The sequence below is a fragment of the Leptidea sinapis genome, chromosome 33 (genome assembly GCF_905404315.1).
Source record: "Leptidea sinapis chromosome 33, ilLepSina1.1, whole genome shotgun sequence".
Taxonomy (NCBI): domain Eukaryota; kingdom Metazoa; phylum Arthropoda; class Insecta; order Lepidoptera; family Pieridae; genus Leptidea; species Leptidea sinapis.
Genome location: NC_066297.1, coordinates 10176557 through 10203029, shown reverse-complemented (window position 1 = coordinate 10203029; position 26473 = coordinate 10176557). Strand labels below are relative to the sequence as shown.

The following is a 26473-nucleotide window of genomic DNA, read 5'->3' as shown; positions in this document are numbered from 1 at the left end:
CATCGGACATTGCACGTTCTGTGTCTAAGTCAAAGTCAAAGTCAAAATATCTTTATTCATTGAGATCATATTTGATCATTTTGAATCGTCAATTTAAGGCTTCTTATAATAATAAGAGCTACATAATGCAACTTGTAAAAATAATACATATACTTATACTCTAGAATATTATAATATATATTTTGTTTTATTAAGACAGAGTTAGAGCATGTTCATTCCCAAGCATTTTTATCATCTAAGTAATCCGTTATTTTATAGTAAGCTTTTTTATAAAGTTTCCCTTTAATTGAATTTTTAAATTTGTTTATTGTCAGATTAAGCATATCACTTGGGAGTTTGTTATAAAAGCGTATACATTGCCCTTAAAATGATTTATCAACTTTATGGAGCCTGGTAGTGGTAACAGCAAGCTTATCTTTATTCCTAGTATTAAACTTATGACTATCGCTATTTTTCTTAAACAAGTTAATATTCCTGTGCACATACATCAGATTTTCATAAATATATTGACAAGTGACGGTCATTATACTTATCTCTTTAAATTTTTCACGGAGTGATTCTTTGGGACCCATATTGTAAATTGCACGTACAGCCCTCTTCTGCAGCACAAAGATGATGTTTATATCTGCAGCACTTCCCCACAGCAGTATACCATAAGACATAATGCTGTGAAAGTAGCTGAAATAGACTAGTCTAGCTGTGGCTACATCTGTATAGAGACGGATCTTTTTGACTGCGTATGCTGCAGAACTGAGCTTCTTCGACAATGTATTAATATGAGGGCCCCAATGAAGCTTATTATCGAGGGTTATACCTAGAAATACAGTGGTGTCCACGAGAGCTAATTCTTCGTTTTTAATAATAATATTAGCTTTTACTTGTTTCACATTTGGTAGTATAAATCTAATACACTTTGTTTTATTCTCATTAAGTAGAAGATTATTAATATAAAACCACTTTACTACCTTCGAGATTGCATTGTTTACATCGTCGAACACGTTTTGTTGTCGCTTAAGTTTACATAAAAGTGACGTGTCATCTGCAAACAACACAACCTCATGATCGTCCCTCACAAAATGCGGTAGATCATTTATGTATACTAAGAATAAAAATGGTCCAAGTATTGAACCTTGTGGCACACCTAAATTAGCTGCTGATCCTGGGGAACGCTTTCCATTCACATCGACTCTTTGGACTCTATCACTCAAATAGGAAGAGAGAAAATCTAAAGCAACATCCCTAATACCATAGTGGTGTAGTTTCCTGATCAATGTGTTATGGTGTACACAGTCAAATGCCCTGGACAAATCACAGAAAACGCCCAGAGCATCGTGCGATTCTTCCCAAGCATCAAAAATGTGTGATATCAACTCGACACCAGCGTCAATGGTTGAACTACCCCTAGTAAAACCAAACTGTTTACAATGCAATAAATTATGCGAATTAAAGTGCCTTAACAATTGATTTAAAATTTATTTTCAAAAATTTTACTAAATGTTGGTAAATAGGTCTAAAATTACCAGGGTCAGAACAACTACCTGATTTGAAAAGTGGAGTTATTTTACTGTGTTTCATTAAATCACCACAGTCGATACATTCATTGAAAATTAATGCAAGTTCGGGTGCAATCATATCAATTATTGGTTTTACAACTGTAATAGAAATGCCCCAGAGGTCTGTTGATTTCTTAACATTAATAAGTTTAAAAGCACTAATGATATCATCACTATTAATATAGTTATATTTGAATTGAGATTTGCACTCCGACACGTTTTGTTTTAATAGAGGTTCTGCTATTAGGGGAGAGGAGTTTAAAGATGATGTAGTAGAGATTGGAATGTCTGTAAAAAAATGTTCAAACGCTATAGCTACTTCCTCATCCAGATGAATGGCTGCATTGTTAATTTTCAAATTAAATTTCTTATTACTAATTTTGACTCTTCCAGTCTCATTATTAATAATTTTCCAAGTGGATTTTATTTTATTTTGACTATTTTTAATTTTTGAACTTAGGTAACGCGATTTTGCTTCATGATAAACATTTTTAAAAATTTTTGAATAATTTCTAACTTTTTCTTTAAACTCCTCACTAAAATTAAACTGCTTTTCACCATAAAGTTCATAAAATTTTAGTCTACTTTTATATATGCCTGCTGTAGCCCAGTCACAAAACTTTATGGTGTCGGTGACCATAATAGACCTGGCTGTAAAAATGGAATTGAATGCATTACTAAATTTATTAAAAAATATTTCGTACATCTGATTTGGATTATTGGTGTCATATTGAAATGGTAGTATAGATGACAAATTCAATTTCAGTTTTTCAAGTCTATCCATGGTCATAGGTACATAGGTAATTTTTCGCTTAACAGGGATTTTTGTTTTAATTTTTAGTTTTATAAATTGGCCGAGATGGTCAGACGGAAGGTTACAAATTAATTTCTTATTTATAATATTAGCATTTGCATAAATATTATCTATACATTTGGCCGAAGTGGCAGTTATCCGAGTAGGCTCCATAAATTGAGGCATCAAGCCAAAAGATTGAAATAAATTAATTATTTTGGTAGTATCTGAATTATTTTCTAATATATTTACATTAAAGTCACCACATGTTATAATATTTTTATTTGAATTTGATATTTTATGTAAAATTTCTTCCATAATTTTTTGAAAAATGTCAAATGAAGCAGAAGGCGGGCTATACACGCATATAACAATGAACTGCTTCAACTCTACACAGGCTATTTCAATGTGTCTTTCTACAGAGAGATTAACAATATCCAAGCTGTCAATATCCAGCAAGTCTGAATGCAAATTGAACGTTATTTTGTTGGAAGAAGTAGCTGACGGCTGCGCGTTTAAAAATAAATAGTCAGGTCAATGATGTGTGTGAAAATGGCCGATGTATAGACAGCTGTATAATGTGTTCTTTCTGATTGAAAATCAATCACGTCCAGTTTTAAAAGTTAAATGAAGCAATGACCACAGATAACTACTGTGGCACTATAGCTAGGGCTGTTGCTTCTTTGATCGTCGCACGCCATGTACCAACTTACTTTGATTTTTGAATTCATATGTAGGCGTATTTAACGCTCTTAAAAATTGAAGTTGACGCTGAACTTGCACTGGGCCACTTTCATCGCCTGAAAGGGCTTGATAATTACAAAAAGTGTGTGTGTATACTTATGTATCAAGCATATAAATGGTATTCAGGTATTTAAATGATAAGATCAATTTCATGTCCAAGACGTGTTGCGGAAAATTCGATAAGTTAAAACTATTTCGAACACAAAACTCTGTATTACTATTATGTCTTGGTTACCATAGCTATCGTAGAGGGAGTTTTACAGACTAACATCATTGTGTCGACAAATTGTGATGCAGTGAACGCATCATAAAATAATTAATTGTGTATTTCAGATGTGTTTCCACTGCACAAGATAGTCCACTTGTGGGACGCGTTGCTGGTCGAGGGACCGTCTTTGCCCTTGTACATGGGAGTGGGCATACTGAAGCAACTGCGGGAGACATTACTGGACTCTGGTTTCAATGAGTGTATATTGCTGTTCTCTGATTTGCCGGAGATCGATATTGGCAAGTGTGTGACGGTGAGTGTATTATCTAATGAGATAGTCTAACGCATCTCTGGACTTAACGTCGATGACCTCACATCGTCGTTTTGGTACGGTGTGCAAAACAAGCATCACTAGGATATTATTAATAAATAAATAAACTACAATTGATCTTTAAAGATTGATGTAAAGGTGTTGTATTGTGATGCTGATTATTATTATAATAATGATGAAAATCAATGAAAAAATCTGGGTTAAGTATAAAAAGTATTTATATTTCTATTATATAGATTAGAAGAACCATTAAAGCGACACAAAAGAATAGAAACTACAGAAGTATTAACAACAAAAGTCAAACCGTAACAATGAAACCTTCAAAAACAAAGCAGTGATACTACGAATATATCACGACATATTGTACCGCAATCCGTACGGATGCAACATGTTGAGCGCGAGGGGCAGAGAGGGGTATGGAAGGGGTATTCACGTACCAGCGAGGTTCAGATATTATGTAGCCGTGTAGTAAATATAATAATATTTTTTTATGAATTTGTCTATAATATAGGTAGATATCATCTCGTGCCTAAAACGACCAAATAGATAGATACATGTGTGAAACATGGTGCCACTACGGGGAAAATAAATGTAGAGATCTATTTGATATAATTTTAACAGCCCTTTTAATAAAGGATGGTTGCTACCATAGACTTACAACATTCTTTTACCAGTGGGAGGCTCCTTTGCACAGGACGCCGTCTAGTTTATGGGTGTAATGTATAAACATTATTGTGTACAACATTCTTTTACCAGTGGGAGGCTCCTTTGTACAGGACGCCGGCTAGTTTATGGGTGTAATGTATAAACATTATTGTGTACAACATTCTTTTACCAGTGGGAGGCTCCTTTGTACAGGACGCCGGCTAGTTTATGGGTGTAATGTATAAACATTATTGTGTACAACATTTTTTTACCAGTGGGAGGCTCCTTTGCACAGGACGCCGGCTAGTTTATGGGTGTAATGTATAAACATTATTGTGTTTCGGTCTGAAGGGCGTCGTAGCTAGTGAAATTACTGGGCAAATGAGACTAAACATCTTATGTGTCAAAGTCAGGAGCGCAATTGTAGTGCCGCACGGCAATTTTGGGTTTTTCAAGAATCCTGATCAGCACTGCATTGTAATGGGCAGGGCATATCAATTACCATCAGCTGAACGTCCTGCTCACCTCGTCCCTTATTTTCATTAAAAAAAAACAACATTCTAGCGCATGGACAATTTGAAACGTGCGAGAGAGAGAAGAACATCTTTAACGGACATACGGCAAGATAGAAAAGGAAAGCGAATCTATTGTTACTGTAACAAATTTCGATTGACAAGTCCTAACTATACGCGAGAAAGTAATATATTCTAAGAACGGTTGCTACTGCAAGTACTGTATATAAATTGGCCGGTTTTGTTTTCTGTTCAGATATTCAACAGCCAAACAAAATAAACAAATAATTGAACAACATGTTGGAATTGTATTTTATACAATTACCCTTACCCTGGAAAACTTTTCCAGTTTATGCAAGAAGGGGTAGTATAATAGTAGATTGTTACACAACAATTGTCAAAGGGCAGCAATTCTAAACTTGAAGCTTGTGTATTTTTTATCGATAAACTCATAATTATAGTCATCAGTTACAATTAGGTCACATCACTATCGCATTCCTGAATTCTGCATTCAACTCATGCGATATCTATATCTTCACTTGTCATCTTAAAATGGAATGTCTCGTATAATTAATTTTTATTTATAGGAATCTATCGAGATGTGCCGCAACACTCCCCGCAGCATCAGCTACAGGAGATTCAGTAACGCGCCGCACGTCACAGAGCCCATGGTGAGCACTTAACAATCATCATAATTATATTAAAACCGCATTAGATAATGCAAGTAAACTTACCGCGTGGTTTTTGAAGAATTTTTTTTTTATATAATATAAAATGGGGCAAACGGGCAAGAGGCTCACGATATGGGGAGAGGTGAGTCAACCGCTCATGGACATCCGCAATATGCTCTTTTCTTGAAGGTCCCTTGGATAGGTAATGCTCAGAGAATAATGTGATACATTTATACATATCGCAATTGATCAAATGAAAAATTAATAAGTAACTTATTAATTAGTAACTTATATCAACTTTTTTTTACTTAATTACAGGATGTAGTAGAAGTACCGATGGAAACGTTGCTGAACGAGATCTGTCCCAGGATAAACATGAGTGACTTCTTCTCCCTCATGTGCCAAGACAAATGCTGTGTGGTGGACATACGATCCAATTTGCTGTAAGTAATAAGACAGAAGGAATGGCTGATGACTAATTAGTGATTTACTAACAACATAACGAAAGAAAACTTATGTACACACTCCAACACGCCCAAAATTACATCAAAATCGGTCTAGCTTCTAGTGAGGTGACCAAATACATGATGCATAATCAAGGATACTCCTTACGTATGTTGAGTACAGAGTTATCATGCAGGTTATAATTGTAAAAGATCTACATGTACGTTTGATAAATCCGAGTCGTTTAAGAGCTCCATTAGTTATAATTTCAATGTTTCAGACATAGTTAATTTAGAGTCCAGTGTAACACCCAGGTCCCGAACTGACTTTACTTCTTTTATTAAGGAGTCACCTATCTTGTACGTAAATTTAATCGGTCATTTTTGCCTCGTGAATGTTGTTTTTTGGCATTTGCCGCCATTTATACATGTGCGATTCTTGGTGTAATATACTGCCAGATTATTGAAATCCTTTTGTATGAGATGACAGTCTGCAGTTGAATCAATGGTTTTTGAAGAATTAAGTAAAGTTCAGTAAATATTTTTTATCTGCATACATCAAGAAACGTGCGTGTTTAAAACAGGTAAATATGGCAAATAAGTATGCGTTATACAGTAGTGGGCCTAAAAGATCCCTGTGGAACTCCAGTTAACGCATATATAAAATCACTTTTGGCACCGCCCAGAACTACAGCCTGTCTTCTGTTTATTATGTAGGAGCAAAGCCATCTATGTAAATCACCTCTTATACCAAGCGCATATATTTTTTTTTGCAGAATAATGTGATCCACGCGGTCAAAAGCCTTTTCAAAATCCGTAATCCATAACCGGAGATAGACTGAATACTGGGAACGGCCGTAAGTCAATCGGAAGTATTTTGAAATACGCACATCTCATTCAATTTCTGGTTTTAACAAGTGCTATTCTCCTTTGAACATATAATAGAATGAAGGCGAATAATGTTGGTATAGTTTTGAATTGGTAGATTTCGAATCTACAAAAGGTATGCAAAAAATTAAATCCAAAATAACACATCGATAATTTGTCGTAGGTTCGAGAAGAGTTGCATAGAGGGAAGTATCAACGTACCGTACAGCGGAGTTCAACTAGGACACCTCGAGCTGAGGTCTCTGGGTCTTCATCCCAGTAAGGTGCTGACAGACGCCGTGACCAACAAGAAGACGGTCATCATTGCTTCTGCTGAAGATGAAACTGCGCAGTTGGTAAATACAATACAATACAAATATTTTATTTTGACTCAAAAGAAAACGTATTATACAAAAAACCAAGTACAAGTTACTACATACTCATAATACCTAATACACAACATTGTACATCACAACGACAACATTTACTACAGCCATTGTAAAATAATCTATTTCATTGAAAAGAGTGGCCGTTGAGTTTCTTATATGTTCGTCTCAGGAGCACTACTTTTGCTGAACATATAATCAGTTATTTTATATATATATATATATATAGAATATAGTTACGATTCAAAAGTGGCTATTATTTGTCCTAATGAGTCCTAGTAACACTGAAAGAGATATAATTCGCAAAAAGTATAAGATATATAAAAATCCTAGGGATAAGATAGAAGCAAAATTATGCAGTAAGCGAGTCGATTCCATGATTTCATCTTGTTATTCCGACTATATAAATAATACTGAAAAAGCAATTTTTCAAAATCCTAAAAAGTTTTGGTCTTTTGTCAAACAACAACGAGGTAGTGTTTCAAATATGCCTGCAGAAATGTTTTTAAATGAAAATAAAGCTCATACAGGAGAAGATATTTGTAATTTCTTCGCTCAGCACTTTTCATCTGTTTATTCTACGTCCTATAAGGTCAGGTAGGGTAAGAGGAACATACTTTATTTTTAGCTAGATGTGTCGAGCTCTAGGGAAAACAGATAATGTTTTATAAGAATTTTTGCCTTTGTTTATCAACTTTCTATGTTTTAAAAACAATAACGCTACTTTGAAATTTGAATACTTACGGCAGTATCGGCCAAAATCGATTAGGTTGTGCTAACGTTTCTCTTCCCCACATTTGGGGTAAGAGGAACACTCATCTTTTCTCCTGAGAATGTCATGTTTATTTTAATTTACCTTCTGCTACTTATTCAGTAACACTTATTCAATCGAATTAGATCTCAAAGTAATTGTAATAAGGCACAGTTTCCAAGAAAATAAAGAAATACCAAAACGGGGTAAGTGAAACATATAGGCTCAGATCAGGGGCATTCAGGGATAACAAACTAAAAATAAAAAGTCGTTAGTTTTTCAAATTATTATTCAAAGTACACATAACAAAAAAATAAAATTGAAGTGTCTGTCTGTAATTTCGAAAAGAAAAGCTAATCAAAAGTAAAAACCACCCACTCTCTCTCTCACTGTGGACAAATCAAAAACTTTTAAGAATCAATATCAATCTTCAAAAATGTTATCCAATGACTTAATTAATATTAGGTTAATCTAGACTAAAAACTTTATGATAGATAGGTATCCTTTAGAAATCAATATATTGCATGTATTTTAGTCCCTCAGTCTAATTGTTATAAGATAGCATTAATCAGTCTCGTACAAGAAATGAAAATAAAATCTAAATAAACGTCGCCATCGTTAATAAGCTACAATAAATTAGCAATGGCACCATATAAACAGATCAATATTTCGAATCAGTCTATTTCTTATCTAAATAAGTTTAAAAAATATAAGGAGAACGAACTTAAACTATTGTGCGCTGCTTGTAATAAATATTTAAGAATTATATATACGAGTATAATCTTCTTCATCTGAAAGAAGCAACTCGTTGGAATTGTTAGGATTTTTAAGCAGGCGAAGTTTCTTAACTAAAGACAATACCGTTACTGTATCTCGATCTAGTTTTTTAGTTAGTTTAAATTTCAATAGCTATTTTGTAGGTTTTGTAGAAACTTATTTCACTAGCTGCAACTAGGATGTGGAGTTATTACGTTGGTTATACAGCCAATATAATACGTCCATTTATTTCTGGTGTAGTACCTGACCATCACATTGTCGTTGATAGCATAATTTACTTCCTCATCTTTCTCTATTTTATTCCAGTTGCAATCAATCGTTTCTGCTGCCATTTTACTTCCTTTTGATCCACAAACCACGTCTGTTGCCTTGTTTCTTTTTTCTGCTATTTTTCCAATAACTGTGTGTGCTTCCATTGTCTTTCCTTCCGATTCACCAACTACCTCTATGGCCTTTTTGATTTTATTTGTTACATAACCAGTAACTGGTTTTGCCTCTATTGCTCTTTTTACTGACGTACGATCGTATGATCTCTGCCTTGTATTTTTTATCTATTATGTAATTATTTCCTAGGTTTGCAATAAAGTTTATGTTACCTAAATCTTTGGTAAAGTCAAAGTCCTCCTCAAGTAAGTCTGAGCCCTCATCAAAAAAGTCTACGAAATCAGAATCATCATGCAAGCTGACACAATCGGATATGCTGGTGGATGAAGATCTTTTTCTATATTTTTTCTTTGCTGGAAATTTAATATTCTTGTATGACCAGCGCCTTTACCCCTTTTAATTCGTTCAATTAAGTTCTATTTAAGACCTTTTCTATTATATACGCGGTTCACTATTGTTGGTCTAGGAATGCCGTAAAATTTTGAAGCGGCATATGCAGATATTGTACCATTTTTTACCGCCTGAACAGCATCATTTAAATGTTCTTGAGTATAGGCGGCCCTATTAGATATTTTTTATATAAATTTTCGTCATAATTGCCCTGAAAAATAAATAAGTCAACTCAAAACAAAACCAATAGGGACAATTTTGTCATTATGTTATTAGAAATTATTAAAACAGCATAATGTTTATCACCCCTGATATCGGCAAAGAGGAACATACTGTTTCTCTTTCCCCGTAAGTACCATTTCTCTTACCCTAACAAAGTTTTTTGAGGTTATGATTTTGAAATTGGTGAAACTTATATTATTAACAGGTTTTGGTCTAGAATATCAAAAAATAAAACTCACCGTTATTTCTTAGTATATTTTCATTAAAAATATCTTTAGCACTATAATTTCCAATATTTTGACGCGAATAAAATTCATGCAGCCAACTTGTGTTCTTAAACTTTACAACTGCCAAAATGTTACACTATTTTTTTCGGCTGTGGAACATCGTAGCGACATCTGTTACCAACCGTTTGATTAGTTTTACTGTGTTGTTTTATCGACTGATACACCATAGAGTTAAATTCTATAGTTTATGAGTTACGATCTCGTGTTTCCCTTTCCCCTGTGTTCCACTTACACTAACTGACCTTAATTCTATAGTCTATCCTATCTTATCTATCCTTATTCTAGTCTTGACAAAGGTGACTCTTTTCCTCAGCTATCACTTAGTAACATTGTCATAACGGAACGAGCAATCGAGAACACTATAAAATTAATTGACGTTAGTAAAGGTGCTGGACTGGACGGGATACCTCCAATATTTATTAAAAGGACGGTAAAGCAGTTAACACTTCCTCTCAAAATTATTTTTGAAAAATCTATTAATGCTGGTGTATTTCCTACTGATTGGAAGATTGCGAATGTTGTACCCATACACAAAAAAGGTGATAAATGTAATATCAAAAATTATAGGCCCGTATCAATCTAAGCATATTTCCTAAGATATTCGAAAAAAATATTTGTCCAATTTTAACCAGACATCTGGAGAACGTTATGTCGAATGCACAGCATGGTTTCCGTAGACGCAGGTCAACTCTAAGTAACCTTCTTGGTTATGTAACGGATCTTTCTTCGGGCGTAGACAACAAAGCTGAGATTGATTGCATATACACAGATTTTTCCAGCGCTTTTGATAAAGTGAACCATGAAATACTTCTTTCAAAATTAAAATTCTATGGGATTCATGGTAAACTATTAAATTTGTTACAATCTTATTAAAAAGACAGAAGGCAGAGGGTCACTGCAAATGGTTACACTTCACATACCTTTTTTCCTAAATCAGGCGTTCCTCAGGGCTCACATCTTGGTCCTGTTCTTTTTAACGCTTTTATAAATGATATTTTGGATCAAATAACATCTAGTAAATGTTCTATGTTCGCAGACGACTTAAAAATTTATAAAGAAATTAAGTCTCAGAATGACATAAGACTTCTTCAAACTGACCTGGATAATATTTGCAACTGGTGTAATGTAAACAAAATGATACTAAATCCGGAAAAATGTATACATGAGACTGCATCATCTTACGTCGTTAATAATGTTCCTTTGGAACAGGCGTCATCAGTTCGTGATCTTGGTATAGTTATAGACAAAAAACTAAATTTTATAAATCATATTGATAACATCATACTTAAGTCTTGGAAAATTCTGGGTTATATTAAACGTAATTGCAAAGATTTCAGAAATCCATTTGCAATTGTGTGTCTTTACAATGCATTGGTACGAAGTGCACTTGAATACGTTTCACCGGTTTGGAATCCCCAATATAATGTCCATATTGATAGATTAGAGCGTATTCAACGTAATTTCACTCACTTTCTAGCTTTTAAAGACAAAACCTGCCCTTATCGTGCAAACTACAAGACTGGACCATTTCAATGTGAATTCGTTGGAGATAAGACGAAAAATAACTGATGTGTTGTATGTGTGTTTACATAAAATTATACATGGTAGAATCATATTCCCAGAATGTCTTATAAATGTAAATCTTACAGTCCCTAGAAATAGACCAAGATTCCCTATTAAAAATATTTTCAGCCCAACAATCAACAGAACTAATATAGGTAAAAACGCCCCCTTAAACAGAATTATGAGCTCTTATAACGATATCACTGCAAAAAATGGTAATATAGATATTTTTCATATGACTAATATCAATAAATTTAAAACCGACTGCATTAAAATATTACGATCTTAGTTATGTAAGTTAAATATAAGAAATAAACTAATGTATTGTTGTATAGTTATAAATTTTATAAATCTCTTTTTTTAAAGTAGTAATGTATTTAAGTCATTTAATATCATCATTTTTGTTTAACTCTTCATTTCTTTAATTTAAATTGTTCAACTTTGTTACTCTTTTCGCACTATTGGAAATGTTGTTTACACCTGTAAAGACATGTCATATTGTACTATCCCTTGTGTACTTGCTAAAATTTTAATTTTATTATGACGTGTTGTTGGTGTAACTATCTAAATAAATAAAAATAAATAAATAAAATAAACACCCCGTCCAGAATTGAACGATTGTGTTCGCCATTCATACTTATAGCTCGTCGTCAAGCCATGCTGCAGTTACGATTCGCATAATCTTCTTGCCGCGTGTATTATAAACAACACCCGGGAGCAGTGTGTAGTCAACAAGGATGGTGTTACTCTTATGCATTAGTGGGCCGCAATCGAAGAGGAGATGAAGAGGCGTTTCATCAGTTTTAAGGCAAAATCTGCAAATTTTTACAACAAATTTAGGAATACTCCCCACAAATCGTTTACCACTAGTACCTCCTCCATATTTACCTAAAGCAAATTGTCTACTTCCATGGCGGTGCCATTGACTTCTCCAATCCTCCATGCCAAAATTACCAAAATTAGTTCGAATGACGCAATAGTAAAACATAATATTCTCTTGAGTACACAGAGCGAATGACAACAAAATTACAATAAGAACCGCGAACTGCTGTTATGACATCGACATGAATGTGTTACCATAGACTAACAACTCCTAGCCTCTTCAGTCATTTAATATTATAATTTGCACGATTCTAACAAAAAACACATACATTACTTTTTTTTTATATTTAGCAACTGTATTTTTTTTTGGTGCTTTTGGTGCATTATAAAATAAATAATTTTTTAAGTTATACTTCTTTAGGCGCGTTATGAAAATATGATGAGAGTGAAATTTTAATATGCGCGAGCATCACTGTAACACAAAAGTAACAGTCGACCTGTTACTTTTGTGTTACAGTTAGTTAGTTTCTAAAATTTACTGACGTTTGCGTTATTCGCTATTTTTTAGTTTCTTCGTCCATTATTAGGGTTCAAGCCCATAGAGCCGTATTCGTTATTTAATAATTAATTGTCAAAGCCATCTTTGCAAGATTTTTACAATATTGATCATTGTAAAAACGTAGAATAGAACGAAGAATAAATAATTTTAAGGATTTTTGCTTTGTTACGCCAAAGAAGTATAACTTTTTGCATGCATACATAAGTACACACACACTTTAACGCAATATTTTATTTCTGTAACAGCTGGGCTAAAAAATGGTCAGTCCCCTTTAATTGGTATAGTTGTGATTTAAAAAAGAACGCTGGCTATAATAGAATGTGTTATTTGTTACAGTTCAGTGAATACCTCGTGAAGTGTAAGGTGGCTCGTGTCTGTATATTGCACGGCGGGGTGTCTGCTGCTCATTCGCTCCTCCCCTCCATCTTCAGCGTGCCGCCCAAGAGGAACGGACATAAATAACTTATATACTTATTTATTATGTAGTGAAATTGAGTCTTGTTGACTCAGTCAACTCGGCAGGCCACAATATCGGAGTTCATATTTCATAACGACAATTATCCCTAATGGTATTGTCAATCATAATTGTGAACCGAACTGAGAGCATGGAGAATTTGAACCGAAGCGGAGTCGTGAAACACGTACGTGGTACGGGGAACGTGTACAGAGTAGGCGTGGCTCAAAAAATAAAAATAAATTATGTTTAAAAAAACCGACTTCAAAAACTGAGAAGTATCAAATAATTAAAAAATAATTTAATACACCTTTTATGCAAACCTTTACCTTTAATATTAATAAAACACTATTATTTATATGTGCTACCTATTGATAGATTTTAAGTCAGTGTCAAGTCCTAAACAAAATAAAAGTTAATATTATAAACAGCTTTCTAACTGTAATTATTTAGGTTGTCTGGCCACGCGTGTCTGTCCGCTTGGGTTGTTTTGTTTTAGACGAAGCTATCCCGCTCTAAGTCACGCGTGGCGAGTATAGGTACTTACTATAACATTTGGTTTGGCACCGACTTCAAAGCTATCAATATGAAGCACATACAAATAAGGGTATTTTATTAAAATTAAAGGTAAAGGTTTGCATAAGAGGTGTATTCAGTTAATTTTTTAGTTATGTGATACTTTTCAGTTTTTGAAGTTGGTTTTTTAAACATAGTTTTTTTTATTTTTTACGTTATAGTGTCAGTTAATAATAATATATAATCAACCTTCAAAAAAACCGTACACAAAAAACGTAAAACAATTAAGTCATCCAGGTAGACGAAATTCTTTTATATAAATGTTCATAAAATTAAAACTACTTGGCCAAACTATGTAAAATTTTTATGGGACCAAATGGCATCTATTTCGCAAAGAAGAATTACGTAAATCGGATCATAAATCTCAGAGTAATCGGTGTACATACATAAAAAAATACCGATCGAATTGATAACCTTTTTTTTTGAAGTCGGTTTAAAACTGAAAGTGAACCGTGGCGGGTCCGCGCTGCTCGTGTCCAAGTTATAAATAAACACGACCGTCGCGTCTCACAGTCGCTGTCTGTCTGACGTCGGTCATACAAAGGCAGCTGATACCTCTGTCTCGCTCATACCTCGCGTCGCGCTCGCCGCTGGTCTGTCCTGGTCACTGACCTCTACTATATAACGGTGGACTAGCGGCTGTCAAAGTGCTTTTGTCTCTGTTTGATATTCGCCATTTTGGTGCTGTTGGCCATGTAGCGAGAGTCTGCGGTACTAAAACTAGTGATGACAACAAAGTTGGTGGGAAACTATTTCCAAAAAAAAATATGTACTTTATGACGTTGATTCTTGAAGTGTAAATAACACGAGAAACGAACGAAATTAATTCAAAATGTAAAAATAGTTCAGAGTATTGTACGTTCCTTCGCAGCCATTTGTATTATACGTCAAAATTAGTTCTTTGGACACTCGCTAGTGACGCTTCAAATAGGCACTAATAATTTGCTGTCATAATATGTATGTAATAAGGAACAGCCTCCCCTAACGTATTCAGTTTGCTTTGTGACTAGATTCATGCCATACTATACACGACAAAATGAAAACACTTCCCCAGGCTTTCGATTCGCTGTCTGTTTGACAACAGCTGTAGTCACTATTTAAGTGTTAATTTCATTAACTTGTGACTATAAATACCTTGAAATGTTTAATAAATAAAGTCCATTGGAGAAATGAACCTCGTTCATTTAAGAGTAGTTACAGTCATATAATAAGTTCCATCTAGTCTCTAATCTAATCTAAATCTAAAAAGCTGGTAACGCTCCTGTGACTCCTCTGGTGTTGTAAGAGAATGTGGGCGGCGGTGATTACTTAACACCAGGTGACCTGTACACTCGTATGTCCTTTTTCCATAAAAAAGTCTCAGTTTTATGGAACAAATAGAATATATTCGGTGTAGTATCGTATAACGCTACGTCTTAAAAGTCGATTTGTAATGCGTTACTATTCACATAATAATTGTAACTGATATACAGATGCACCAACTACACGTTCGGAGTTAATGAAGTTCCATTAAAAAGCTCTGTGATTCGTTCATGACTGGAATAAAAAAACATTTTAATGTATAAACAAAATAATGTAAACCACTTTAGTGTAAGAAAAATAATATTGTTTATTAAATTATGATTTGTTTATATTGAAATATAATTATAATCATATAATTCTTATTGTAGATAAATGTTAAATTAAATATCAAAATACGCATACAATTTTCTGTCTTTTTTTCATAAATGTTATATTCTATAAATTAAAATCAGCAACTATCATGAACAGTATTGAACGGATGTTTTTTTTAGATAAATTTGCTGTTTAAGCACTTACAACCGCGGTCCTATATATATTATTAGGGCCCAAAACTCTTGCTTTGCTGAAGTTGTAAATCATATACCTCAGTTGTAAAGAGTAACAATTCAGAAAAGTGTTCTAAAACAAAATTCAAAAAACAAGTCGAGTTGCTATGGTTTGAAACGAATCTATCCTAGTAAACTTATAAAGATATTTTGGAAGTAATAACTTAAATGCATTCACTTAGCGACTTGTTTCTCTGTGGTAATCACTATAGTAAGTTATCGGTTATGGAACAATTTATCATACTTATCCCAAACTTGTTCCATTTTGGAACTGAGGTGTCGATCTCTTCGAGACCTTTAAGAAGCGTAGGAACCTCAGGCTGGGACGGTAAAGAAGAAGACATAAATCATACTTTATTTCATACTTCAACTATACGCGCTATATATACTTTATATTTATATAAAGTATATATAGCGGAGGGGGGGGGGGCAAGAGTCACACGGGATGGGGAGTGGTGAGTCAACCGCCCATGGACATCCGCAACATCAGGTGTCAAGAGATGCGTTGCCGGCCTTTAAGGTGGGAGTATGCTCTTGAAAGTCCCTAAGTCGTATCGTTTCGGGAAAACTGCAGCCGGTAATTGATTCCACAAGGTGGCTGTGCGAGACAAGAAATTTCTTGCAAAATGCGTGGTTGTGGAAGGAATGCCAGACACCAACGTGATGCGAGTGGTACTTGGCATGTAATGTCCGGTGGTGGAATTCGGCCGCTGGTATCAACCCGAACAGCTGCTCTGAGCACTCCCCGTGATAAATTCGGTAGAAGATGCAGAGAGAACCCACGTCTACGCAACGCGAAAGAATCAAGTCGATCGGAGATGACTTGATCGTCGATGATTTGGGCCGCTATTCGTTGTATGCGGTCAAATGGAAGAACCTGGTACTGGGAAGCACCCGCCCAGAGGTGAGAACAGTACTCCATTTGAGGCCCAATTTTCGCCTTATAAAGTTGCAGGCGGTGGCTTTTAGTGAAGTACTGTCTCGCCTTACTGAGTACACAATACTATAGGGTCTGGAGAATACTAGCAGTGGCCTAACACTCCACTAGACTATTCTAGATATTGATAAGTCACATCTATATGTATTTAGGGTTTTCAGTAAATTCACAGAAATATCTCCACGGGTCGGATTCAAATAGCCCAACTCTGGCTAGGTGCTCATTCAGCTTGCTCATTCAAAAGAATAAGGCAAGCTCTTTTCTCCTGTCCAAATTAATGAACAGTTTGGCACTTATTCGCTAATGATTGGTTTCCAAATCAAATCAAAATCACTTTATTCATGTAGGTCAAGGCAGTGACACTTATGACTTCAAGTCTTCTTTTTTTTATATGTAGCTACAGCCACTTCGGAAAGGGTCGAGCTTTAATGAGAAGAAGTGGCAAGAAACTCATTGGCACTCTTCAAAACCAACATTTGCAGCTTGATCTTTTTATAAATCATTTAAGTTACAATATATGTAAAGTGTCGCAACAAAAATACACGTCTAAAACAGAACGCCTTACAAAAGTAAAAAAAAAATAATGTTAATTAATACGTTAAAACAAGAGTTATTGTGTACAGCATAAATGCACACACACCGTAAATAAATAAAGGTATTTGCGAGCATTTTCCTAACCAATCATTAACAACGGCCTGGTAGCGAGGACCAGTGACCGGCTGAGTGATTATTTAAGGATAAGAGACTCACTAGATCCCACAGAAACGAATATGAAGACGGGAAACAATCCATAGCTAGCTAGCCAGGTCCCCGTTACCTTATATTGATGACATCATCCTGGTATGACCAGAGGCTGGTCTGAAATTGAACTGAATATATTTTTCATGTATCTCGAAGTTGGCTTTAATGTTGTAGTATTAGATGGTACATAGTTTAACCTATTTAGCTATTAAAAAGCTAGCTCTTTCTCTCCGCTTTCTTGATCTACTTCCGTGCTTCCCATTTAGAAGTATACCTTCACACGACACGCCACAATTTAGGATATCATTCCCACCATCTGGATGTGTGGTGTTTTCGGGACGATGTGACATGGGTACCTTCAAATAAGAGCGTACCTTTTTTTAAAGGGCCGTTACAACGGCAACGCTATTGTGATTCCTCTGGTGTTGCAAGAGAATGTGAGCGGAGGTGATCACTTTACACTAGGTGGCCCGTACGCTCGTTTGTCCTCTCTTCCATAAAAATTTTTTTAACTAGTGCGCAATCGCCTTACAATTTGATCGGAGTGGAGATGTCCACGATGCTATTGTTTAGCATTGTCACAGCACCTCACCTCTCAGTACATGTGTGTACATTGGTCTACGAGAGAAATGTAAAAGTTTACCAAAAACATAGCGCAACTTATCCTAGTACACCCATTATATGACAAGGAATATTTGTTTGACATCAGTAAAGGAATTGTAAATTAAACAATCGATTTACGATATCCGACGTTTTATTAGCTCAAGGGTAGTCAGCTCACTAAGTCGCTCAGTGACTGCATCGTCATGAGAAACAATAACACGGTTTAACAATTCATCACTTAAGGTAACAGAACAGCTTTAACATGCAGACCGAATGCAGCGCTGATACTCGAGGTACCTGCTGCTCATAAACTCTTACTTCCCAGTGGATACTGAACTATCAAGGTTTGGCATTTAAATATTATTATGACGACGTAAAAGCTACAATATCAACACGCATAAATTTCTATAAATCGTACAAATCACTCTGTCGTAGACGGTAAATGCCATTTTAGGAATTATAATATTTACTACGCATTCAATAATTTATATAATTTTCGAAGACATATCAACCACTACGCCACACTCTTGATAAGTGTAGCGCAATACAATCACATATACATATATATAGCGAAATATAACACAATATGTCTTACAATTTATTAGAAAAAATCTCTTAAAATATATCTCATAATATAATTAATTCCTTTAAAACATCCTACAAAACAGGACATATGAAATATTTTAGCGTGATATAATATTATTTATAAATAATTTATTATATAATATAATAATTAGCTATTATAATAATAAAAAGAAAATATGATAATTGCACACATTGTAAAATTTTCCAATTGAACTAAGCTAGAACAAGAATTAAAAGTTTCACACGGGTATTATTATAAACTCCGATTTGTACGAAAACTATCAAAATACATTTACGATAAGTACATAGTGCGTAAGTCACTTGTTAACAATGGAATGTTTTATTAACAGATTATCAATAATATTAGTTTTACAAGTATTTATTTAATGATTCATTGCATTATTATCTAGTTGTTTCAGGATTGAGGCCTCAGTTTAACAGGATAAAATTTAGTTTTTAATATTAGCGAATCGAATGGTAATGGAGTGTAGGTCTATTTAAATATATCTATTATAACCAATGGCGTTCTATACACATATAAGGGCATATCATTCGTAGTCTGATAGCGGAACGGTAAAAGTGCGCTTAAAAACAATTGTAAGCACACTTTTCTCCTTAGTCGTGTGTCAACTGTCACTATCCGAATCAAACCTGAACTGAATAATTGTTTAATATTGCTGTTTATTGACCATATGGTCTAACAGCATGTATATTTGTTTCAGGTATAAAAGAAGAAAATAAAACTTGTTTCAATCTTTAGCACCATTAAAAATAGAAAAATACTCTAGACCACCAAGGTCTACCTTAACGTGATATTGGCTAATTTGTGGTATCCCTTCCATAGAAGCCATAATAGGGAGAATAGAATAGAACAGAAGAAGTTTTTAAACAACTTAAGTAAATGCGGTATGTATGTATAGATATAGCAGTCGAAGCTTATTAGGTTGGCATTTTCTATATTTCGAGTTTGATTTTATACGACGTGATTTGTATATATGTACATAGAACGTCATTGATTAACGGTCGTTTTCAATTATCTATCTGTCCTTAGTTTAACTTACTAGAGGTAAACAAATCTATCCTTTTACGCTTACTAACATTTCAATAACCTATTGACATACATCATTGGACTATAACTATATTGGAAGATCTTGTTATTAACGGCCATTCCCAATATAATATCTATTTACAGATATAAATAAATTACTAATTACCTTCTACTGTCAATAATCTGAAGCTGTCCCAATATAAGTCATCGCCTTATATTGGGACGCGTGAATTGCAATTTCCATACAAACTTCTGTGGCTCGTAAGCTATACGTCGTCCCATTGACAGACAGCGTTTACGGATAAGGCAAGTTACCGTCGTTAAGATTATTGAACAGAAATGTCAACGATAGTTACGATTTTTATCTCAAGTAAGAGAAAGACTGAATATTTGGGACGACCGTAAACGGTGACAGCAATGTATCCGTAACTAGAGATACGTTATTGAAAACGACCGTATAACACCTAAGTAATTATCGTTTGAAATCGTTATATTTTACTTCAGATATCTAGTCCAATGGAATGGTACTGGGTACGGTACGGCATATACACTTTATTACCAGTTACTCTTGTCTTCTAGAGTAGCATATCCAACTGTCATTATAATTGTTACGTTATAAAGCAAGACATTCTCATTCGTATTTACAAAGTTTTAAGTTACATTTCCTGTTTTATGTGTTCTGAATCTAAATATATACCTATTTAGGTATATTGGCAAGACTAACGAAAATACGAGATTCCATTTCATGACATTGCATAAAACTATTGTTTATTTTAACAAGAGTGAAACGAAAATGTCTGCTGAGCGAATCTTCTTTTATAAAAATGTGTAAAACAATATTAAAATTGATTGTTTAGGCATATTGTTTTTTCGTAAGGCATTTTAATTTTGTACTTACAATGTAAATGATGGAAATATCAAAGGCTTCTAATAAACAAGAATTTCTATAAATTGTACGAGAGACTAGACATGGAAAACATTACATATAAATCTGTTTTCAATAAGGTCCGTTAGTTACATTTATACAGCTAGGTTATCTTAAATAGGTACGTTTTAACATCTCTAGGACAATACACAGTTCGTTATAAATGCAAATTCATGGAATTCAATGATTACAAGTAAGGTATACCTTACCTAATATTATGCTAAGTTCCCGAAAACACCCTCGTACAGCTAACAGTAACCACGTTGGAAGATCGAACTAAATCGCATAGAGGTTTCACAAAAAGCAGCCAAATGTATTTACAAATGTGTACATGAAATTAAAATTATATAAATATATATGTGTAGGAAGACTTGATGTTGGCATATAGGTAGTGGTATCGTAAATAATTTGCAGGAAAGTAAAATACAGTGCTATTTACAATTGAATGATTTGATTAATTGAACCTTAGAACACTTATACGTCTAGATAAACTGTGACAGGTGTGAAAACGTCGAAAGTAATTTAGGTTGCCTGTTAACTTATATTAACGTTATTTTGAGCAATGCACGCACACTAATACAGTAACATACAAATCGCGAGTGTAAGACGTAGCTTGTCACGCACACTAAAGTAATAAACCTGGCCTGTTTTCATCGGTTGTCTAACAGCAAGAGACTATCTAGACATATAAATATTTAAGAATTGAACCCATTCGGTTGGATTGTCGGTTCATGGCAATGACGAAAGAAAGATAAGATTGGAAGACAGCTCCGTATAATGCTTGATGAAACTGTGAGTAAGGTGAAAAAAGAATGTCAGCACTTCAGGGCACAAGTCTACTTATATGACTCCCGGCCTTCAAGTCTCAACCCGACGCTAGAGTCAGGTCTCTATTTCAGACACCTTACTCTTGTGCAGCCAGTATAGATCGCTTGAAAATGAACAGGAAAGTAAGGTTGGACACAATAATTTTATCTTAAACAATGAGAAGTGATGTAATGATTATTAGATATCAATGTATGTATATCTATACGACCTCTAGCGATATAGTTAAATATTGTAACGCAACAATATAATACACGTGGTAACATTTCCCTACTCTTTATTCAGTACGCAACGATGTCTGTAAATAATAATTTTATATCTATCTCAGTACAACAATAAATATAATTCTTCTAAGCCAATTCGTATGATAATTTTAAAATTACACGAAGAAAAAAGCGAAAACAGACGAATCATTAATGTACAGCGCCATAATATGTACGCTTTGGGTAACAATAAAATCTTAACCTATTTGCACATAGAATAACGCACAAAACTTAAATGCCATTCGGCAATATTTTACGAGATTACAAACAACATAATATGCTTTATTTTCAACTAAAACATTTACTAACCCCGATACGAATCCCTGTCGTAAGCCGCCAATCCTTCCGATAGATGGCGCTAAAACAATGTGGCACTTTGAGGTTATATCCGACCATTTTGGCGGACATAACGAGCAAGCACCACGGACTATCTATTAAATAATAATATAGTGAGCAACCATTCAAAATCTAACAGTCCTTAACTTTGGATACTTACACAACGTTTAGTAAATTGTAAATTACATCCAAAATTATATATTCTCATATAAATACACATTCAGCAATAGGACAGTGTCCTCGTCGTTGTCAAACATCTTTCTGTGAGAATGTATTAATATACTTGATGTTCTCACAGCCTTGTATTATGTCTGATTGATAGGACCACGTGTTTCAAATAGGCAATAATACTGTTCTGCGTTTTAGATGACGTGGAAGCGATGTGCAATAAAACTTTCAAATTTAACAATTATAATTAAAATACATTCTGTACAGGCACAACTTGACAATAATTTTTAGTGATATAAAATTGTAGATAGCGATAGTAAAATTGATTTACTTAGGATCGCTTCCATAGCGCTTGCAATGTCAAAATATTAAATTCATAAACATATTATTTATAAAAATATTGATTTGATAATGGAACTGATATATTTAGACTGCAATTTTAGTCCACGTGCACAGGAGATAGCGTCATGGTTTTGAACGATGACGTCACTTCCTGGCACCGCGCGTGACCAGCGACTGTAGAGCCGCCAGTTGGCTCATCAGACTCGCGTTCTTCTGTTCCAGTGTGTCCACTTTCTTTCTATAATCTGAATTCTCAGATAATAATATTTCAACTTTACGTTCTAACTGGTCCATGTATTCTTTCTTCTTGCGTCTGCTTTCTTGTGCTGATATCTGTCGAAAGAAAACTTTTAATAAATAACCTAATGAAAATTACTAACTTTTCAAGATTATATATTTCTATCTCTATCTTATAAATATATAATATGTATATATAATGACAATGGTCTTTGTTTGAGGCTCAATGATACCTACACCACTGATCGTATCGACATGAAACTACTACTAGTTATTAAAATATACTAAGGTACCAGATTCTTGTGCACGTGGTATTAACTGTTGGTAACTGGATTCATCTTCACATAGGTACAATATGATGGCACCTATATTGCGTCACAGAACAATCTAAGGCGTAGCGAAATGCGATACAATACCGATATAATTACACAGAGCCCCTCATTTGGAGACTTACGATGGATGAAATCTTTCGAATCTAAATCGATTTACGGATCTTGAGCAGTTTCATGTAATGGCATAAAAGTAATTAATAAGGTCTTACAGTTGGAGAATGCGAGGAGCGTTAAAACGTATCCAGCGGACTAACAGCGTTGGTGCGCATTACAGTTTCGCTCACCGTTGTAGACACCTATTTATTAGTAATAATATGACGCATGAAAGCGAAACGAATACACTTGACGGCTTTACTTAAGGTTACAACTGAAGCACTACTTAGAATATGTATTAAGTCATAGGTATACAATATAAGAACCTTGTTTTTAATTTTTCTTCTTATTTTCTTCAACGACTTTTCTTCCGCCTTGGTGAGAGGCAGGCGCGTGGGCACTGGGTAGCCTTCAGCTAATAATGTGCGTTTTTCTTCATCAGTCAATATGAGGGTACCCGTCGAACCTTTCTGTAACATTAGTATTATGTTTATTAATATTAATGTTTATCTTTATTGTAGCTAAATCCTGTAGACAATAATTGAATTATAAACGGTAATTAATTCCACTGTAGTTAAAAAATAATTTGGTAAAATAACGTGTGATTAAATAGGTATCATTAAATTATTATAATACAATTAGAGAGAATTTTTTAATTTATTTTAAAACTTGTTTATAAATTAAATTTGGTTGTTGCGGTTTAGTAGACATATTAATGTGAGAAATATTTTTAAATTAAGAGTCAAAAGAAGTATGAATACAAAAAAAGTAACAAGAAACTGTCAAGGTATAGATGTACGTAGAGTGAGAACTTACTGGCTGACTGCTGATGAGAGGAGTGTTGATGGGTTGTCTGGAGTGGTGCGACACGTACAGGTGGCTGCGTCTGGTCTGCGGCGCGGCGGCGGGCGGCAGACTCGCGTCGTGTGAGGGAGAGAGGGCGCCCTCGCTGTCCGACGAGGACAGAGACGACGGCGGAGTGGGCGGCAGAGAGAACCCTGCACCGAGTGTGGGACGTGAACAACAGGGGGCGCTGAGTGTACCACTGGACTGGCGGCTTTAAAGTGCTTTTGTGCCTGTTTGATATTTGCCATTTTGGCACTGTTGGCCATGTAGCGAGAGTCTGCGATACTAAAACTAGTGATGACAACCTAATGGACAACAAAGATGGTGGAAAACTATTTACTAAAAAAAAATTGTATTTTATTACGTTGATTCTTGAAATATAAATAACACGGAAAAGGAACGAAATTAATTCAAAATGTAAAAACACTTCCGAGCATTGTACGTTCCTTCGTAGTCATTTGCATTATACCTCAAAATTAGTTCACTGGGCGCTCGCTAGTGGCGCTTCAAATAGGAACAAAAAATTTGTTGTCAAACATAAGGAACAGCCTGTCCAGTGGTAGATATTTATACAAGTCAGTGGTATACCGGTTAAATATTATTATATTTAGAACGTTGTGTTTGGGAAAATTTACCATCGATCCGTTATTTATTAAATAACAAATACGCAGTATGAGGATAACACGTACCGGGTAATATGATATCTCACGCAATTTAGTACTCTGTTTAGTGAGAAGATTTGTGTTATTTCACATCAACAATTTTGTTTTTGATAATGTGGATTATCTTAAAGTTACAATATAGATAGTTTGATAAATACGCTTTACAAATTAGTAGGTATAGTATCTAAATATTTGGTAAGTATTAAAAAATATACTGATATCTCTGCAAAACTATCCTTACATGCACGGGTACAGCTATCATTAAATATATTCTGAACCTTATCTATTCTGGTGATTATTAAAACTATATATACGATATCACCATGACATCTGGAGTTACGGATACATAAAGAGTTATTGCCGAGGCGAACTAGCAGCACGCAGAATTTGCGAGAGACTTACACGTCTTCCCTCGGGAACGCCTACGTTCTGGTCACTCGCCAAATGTCTGCAAAACTCCGCAACTGCACAGGGACATTGTCGCGACGACCGTTGACGCGAAATATAACAAGTGAAAACCAACCGAGACGTTTTCAAGAACGACCAACTTGTGTACAGTATAGTTTACCTGAAGTGGTCAGGGCATATACGGAGACGGACAGGTGGCGACCCTACCGGAAGTGGTAGGCCCCCACAAGATGGACCTACGATATGGTCAAGATCCCCGAAATACATTGGATGAAGGTAGCGCAGGACCGATCGTTATGGCGATCTTTTGGGGAGGCCTTTTGTCCAGCAGTTGACGTCTTCCGGCTGATGATGATGGTTTACCTGGAGAGCCAGAAGATGTGACTTTGACGGAGAGTTTGTTGTTGTTGAGAGAGCTGGCGATGCGAGGCGCGGTACAGAGCAGCAGTTGGGGCACGTTCGCCGAACCTATCGTCTCTACCACCCCATGTGGCATGGTGATCGTGCCGTTCTACAACAATACAACAATATATTACATATCACACCATTTACTATTTTCATTTATTAACGCGAGTGTTACACATTTAAATAAAACACTTTTAAAGGATTCAAACGAGTCATTTGTACTACTGACAGTGCAAACTTTATGGCTGCAAAAATTCAGTATTGAATGTGCATAATAAAAGCCATACACTTTACATATAACATTTTAAAAACGCGCACGGACTTGCGCTTTATTGACGGCTGACGCGCATGCGAGGTACATAGAGTCCACCATTCGCGCCATTTTAAACCTATATCCGCACGTAAATATAAATAAATATATTTTTATTTATTTCTTGGTGGCACAAAAGCATTGTATGTCAGTGCACGTATAAAGCCATTGTAACACTCGTGCTGTCTCCAGCACTCATGGCAGTGACATAAATAACTATTAATTTCCTCATAAAGCAGATATTATTAGCACTGGGTAGGTAGGTACTTTAAAAAAAATTAAGGCTTTCTTTTGGGCTTCCTAAACATGAGCCGAATTGTAAAGTAAATCTTCTCAAATAACATTTCATCATTTTCAACGTTTACATTATCAACCGTGCCATTCAAAATTTAAAAAGTTGTCGAAACGTTACGTAGTGGACAGCCCTGACTTTTAAGCTCGCATAAGTTCTCGTGAGACCTCAAGTATTCATCACACTGCGGTTAATTACCATTAAGGCAATTACCGCGGTACTTATTTCGGAAATAACTTACGTTTATTGATGAAAAATGTATAGAAAGAGATCTGGTGTCAGAGAAAGTCCCGCAGAGCTGGTTTGAACTGCTGACCTTTTGTATTGTGT

The 26473-nt window shown here is 34.9% G+C and overlaps 3 protein-coding genes across 5 annotated transcripts in view; 1 reads left to right on the top strand and 2 right to left on the bottom strand.

The window, feature by feature from the left end:
* LOC126974632 (TBC domain-containing protein kinase-like protein) overlaps positions 1-15644 on the top strand; it is a 28980-nt gene extending 13336 nt beyond the window's left edge. Inside the window, exons 9-13 of one of the 2 annotated variants that reach the window (XM_050822142.1) lie at positions 3424-3611; positions 5374-5457; positions 5776-5900; positions 6952-7123; positions 13245-15644. In XM_050822142.1, the coding sequence (XP_050678099.1) occupies positions 3424-3611; positions 5374-5457; positions 5776-5900; positions 6952-7123; positions 13245-13370 (695 nt within the window). In that variant the 3' untranslated portion in view covers positions 13371-15644. Of the gene's footprint in view, positions 1-3423; positions 3612-5373; positions 5458-5775; positions 5901-6676; positions 6758-6951; positions 7124-13244 lie in introns of those variants that run through there. The other variant, XM_050822143.1, reaches the window with a different exon arrangement.
* LOC126974652 (retinal rod rhodopsin-sensitive cGMP 3',5'-cyclic phosphodiesterase subunit delta) overlaps positions 14346-26473 on the bottom strand; it is a 387080-nt gene continuing 374952 nt past the window's right edge. The window contains exon 6 of one of the 2 annotated variants that reach the window (XR_007731554.1): positions 14346-14493. The gene's annotated coding sequence lies outside the window, so the exon portion shown is untranslated. Of the gene's footprint in view, positions 14511-26473 lie in introns of both variants that reach the window. The other variant, XR_007731555.1, reaches the window with a different exon arrangement.
* Positions 21182-26473, bottom strand: part of LOC126974646 (cyclic AMP response element-binding protein A) — a 139740-nt gene continuing 134448 nt past the window's right edge. Inside the window, exons 4-7 of the mRNA XM_050822180.1 lie at positions 25500-25647; positions 24037-24218; positions 23547-23690; positions 21182-22891 (exon numbers count right to left, since the gene is read on the bottom strand). Coding sequence (XP_050678137.1) covers positions 22703-22891; positions 23547-23690; positions 24037-24218; positions 25500-25647 — 663 coding nt within the window. The 3' untranslated portion in view covers positions 21182-22702. The remainder of the gene's footprint in view (positions 22892-23546; positions 23691-24036; positions 24219-25499; positions 25648-26473) is intronic.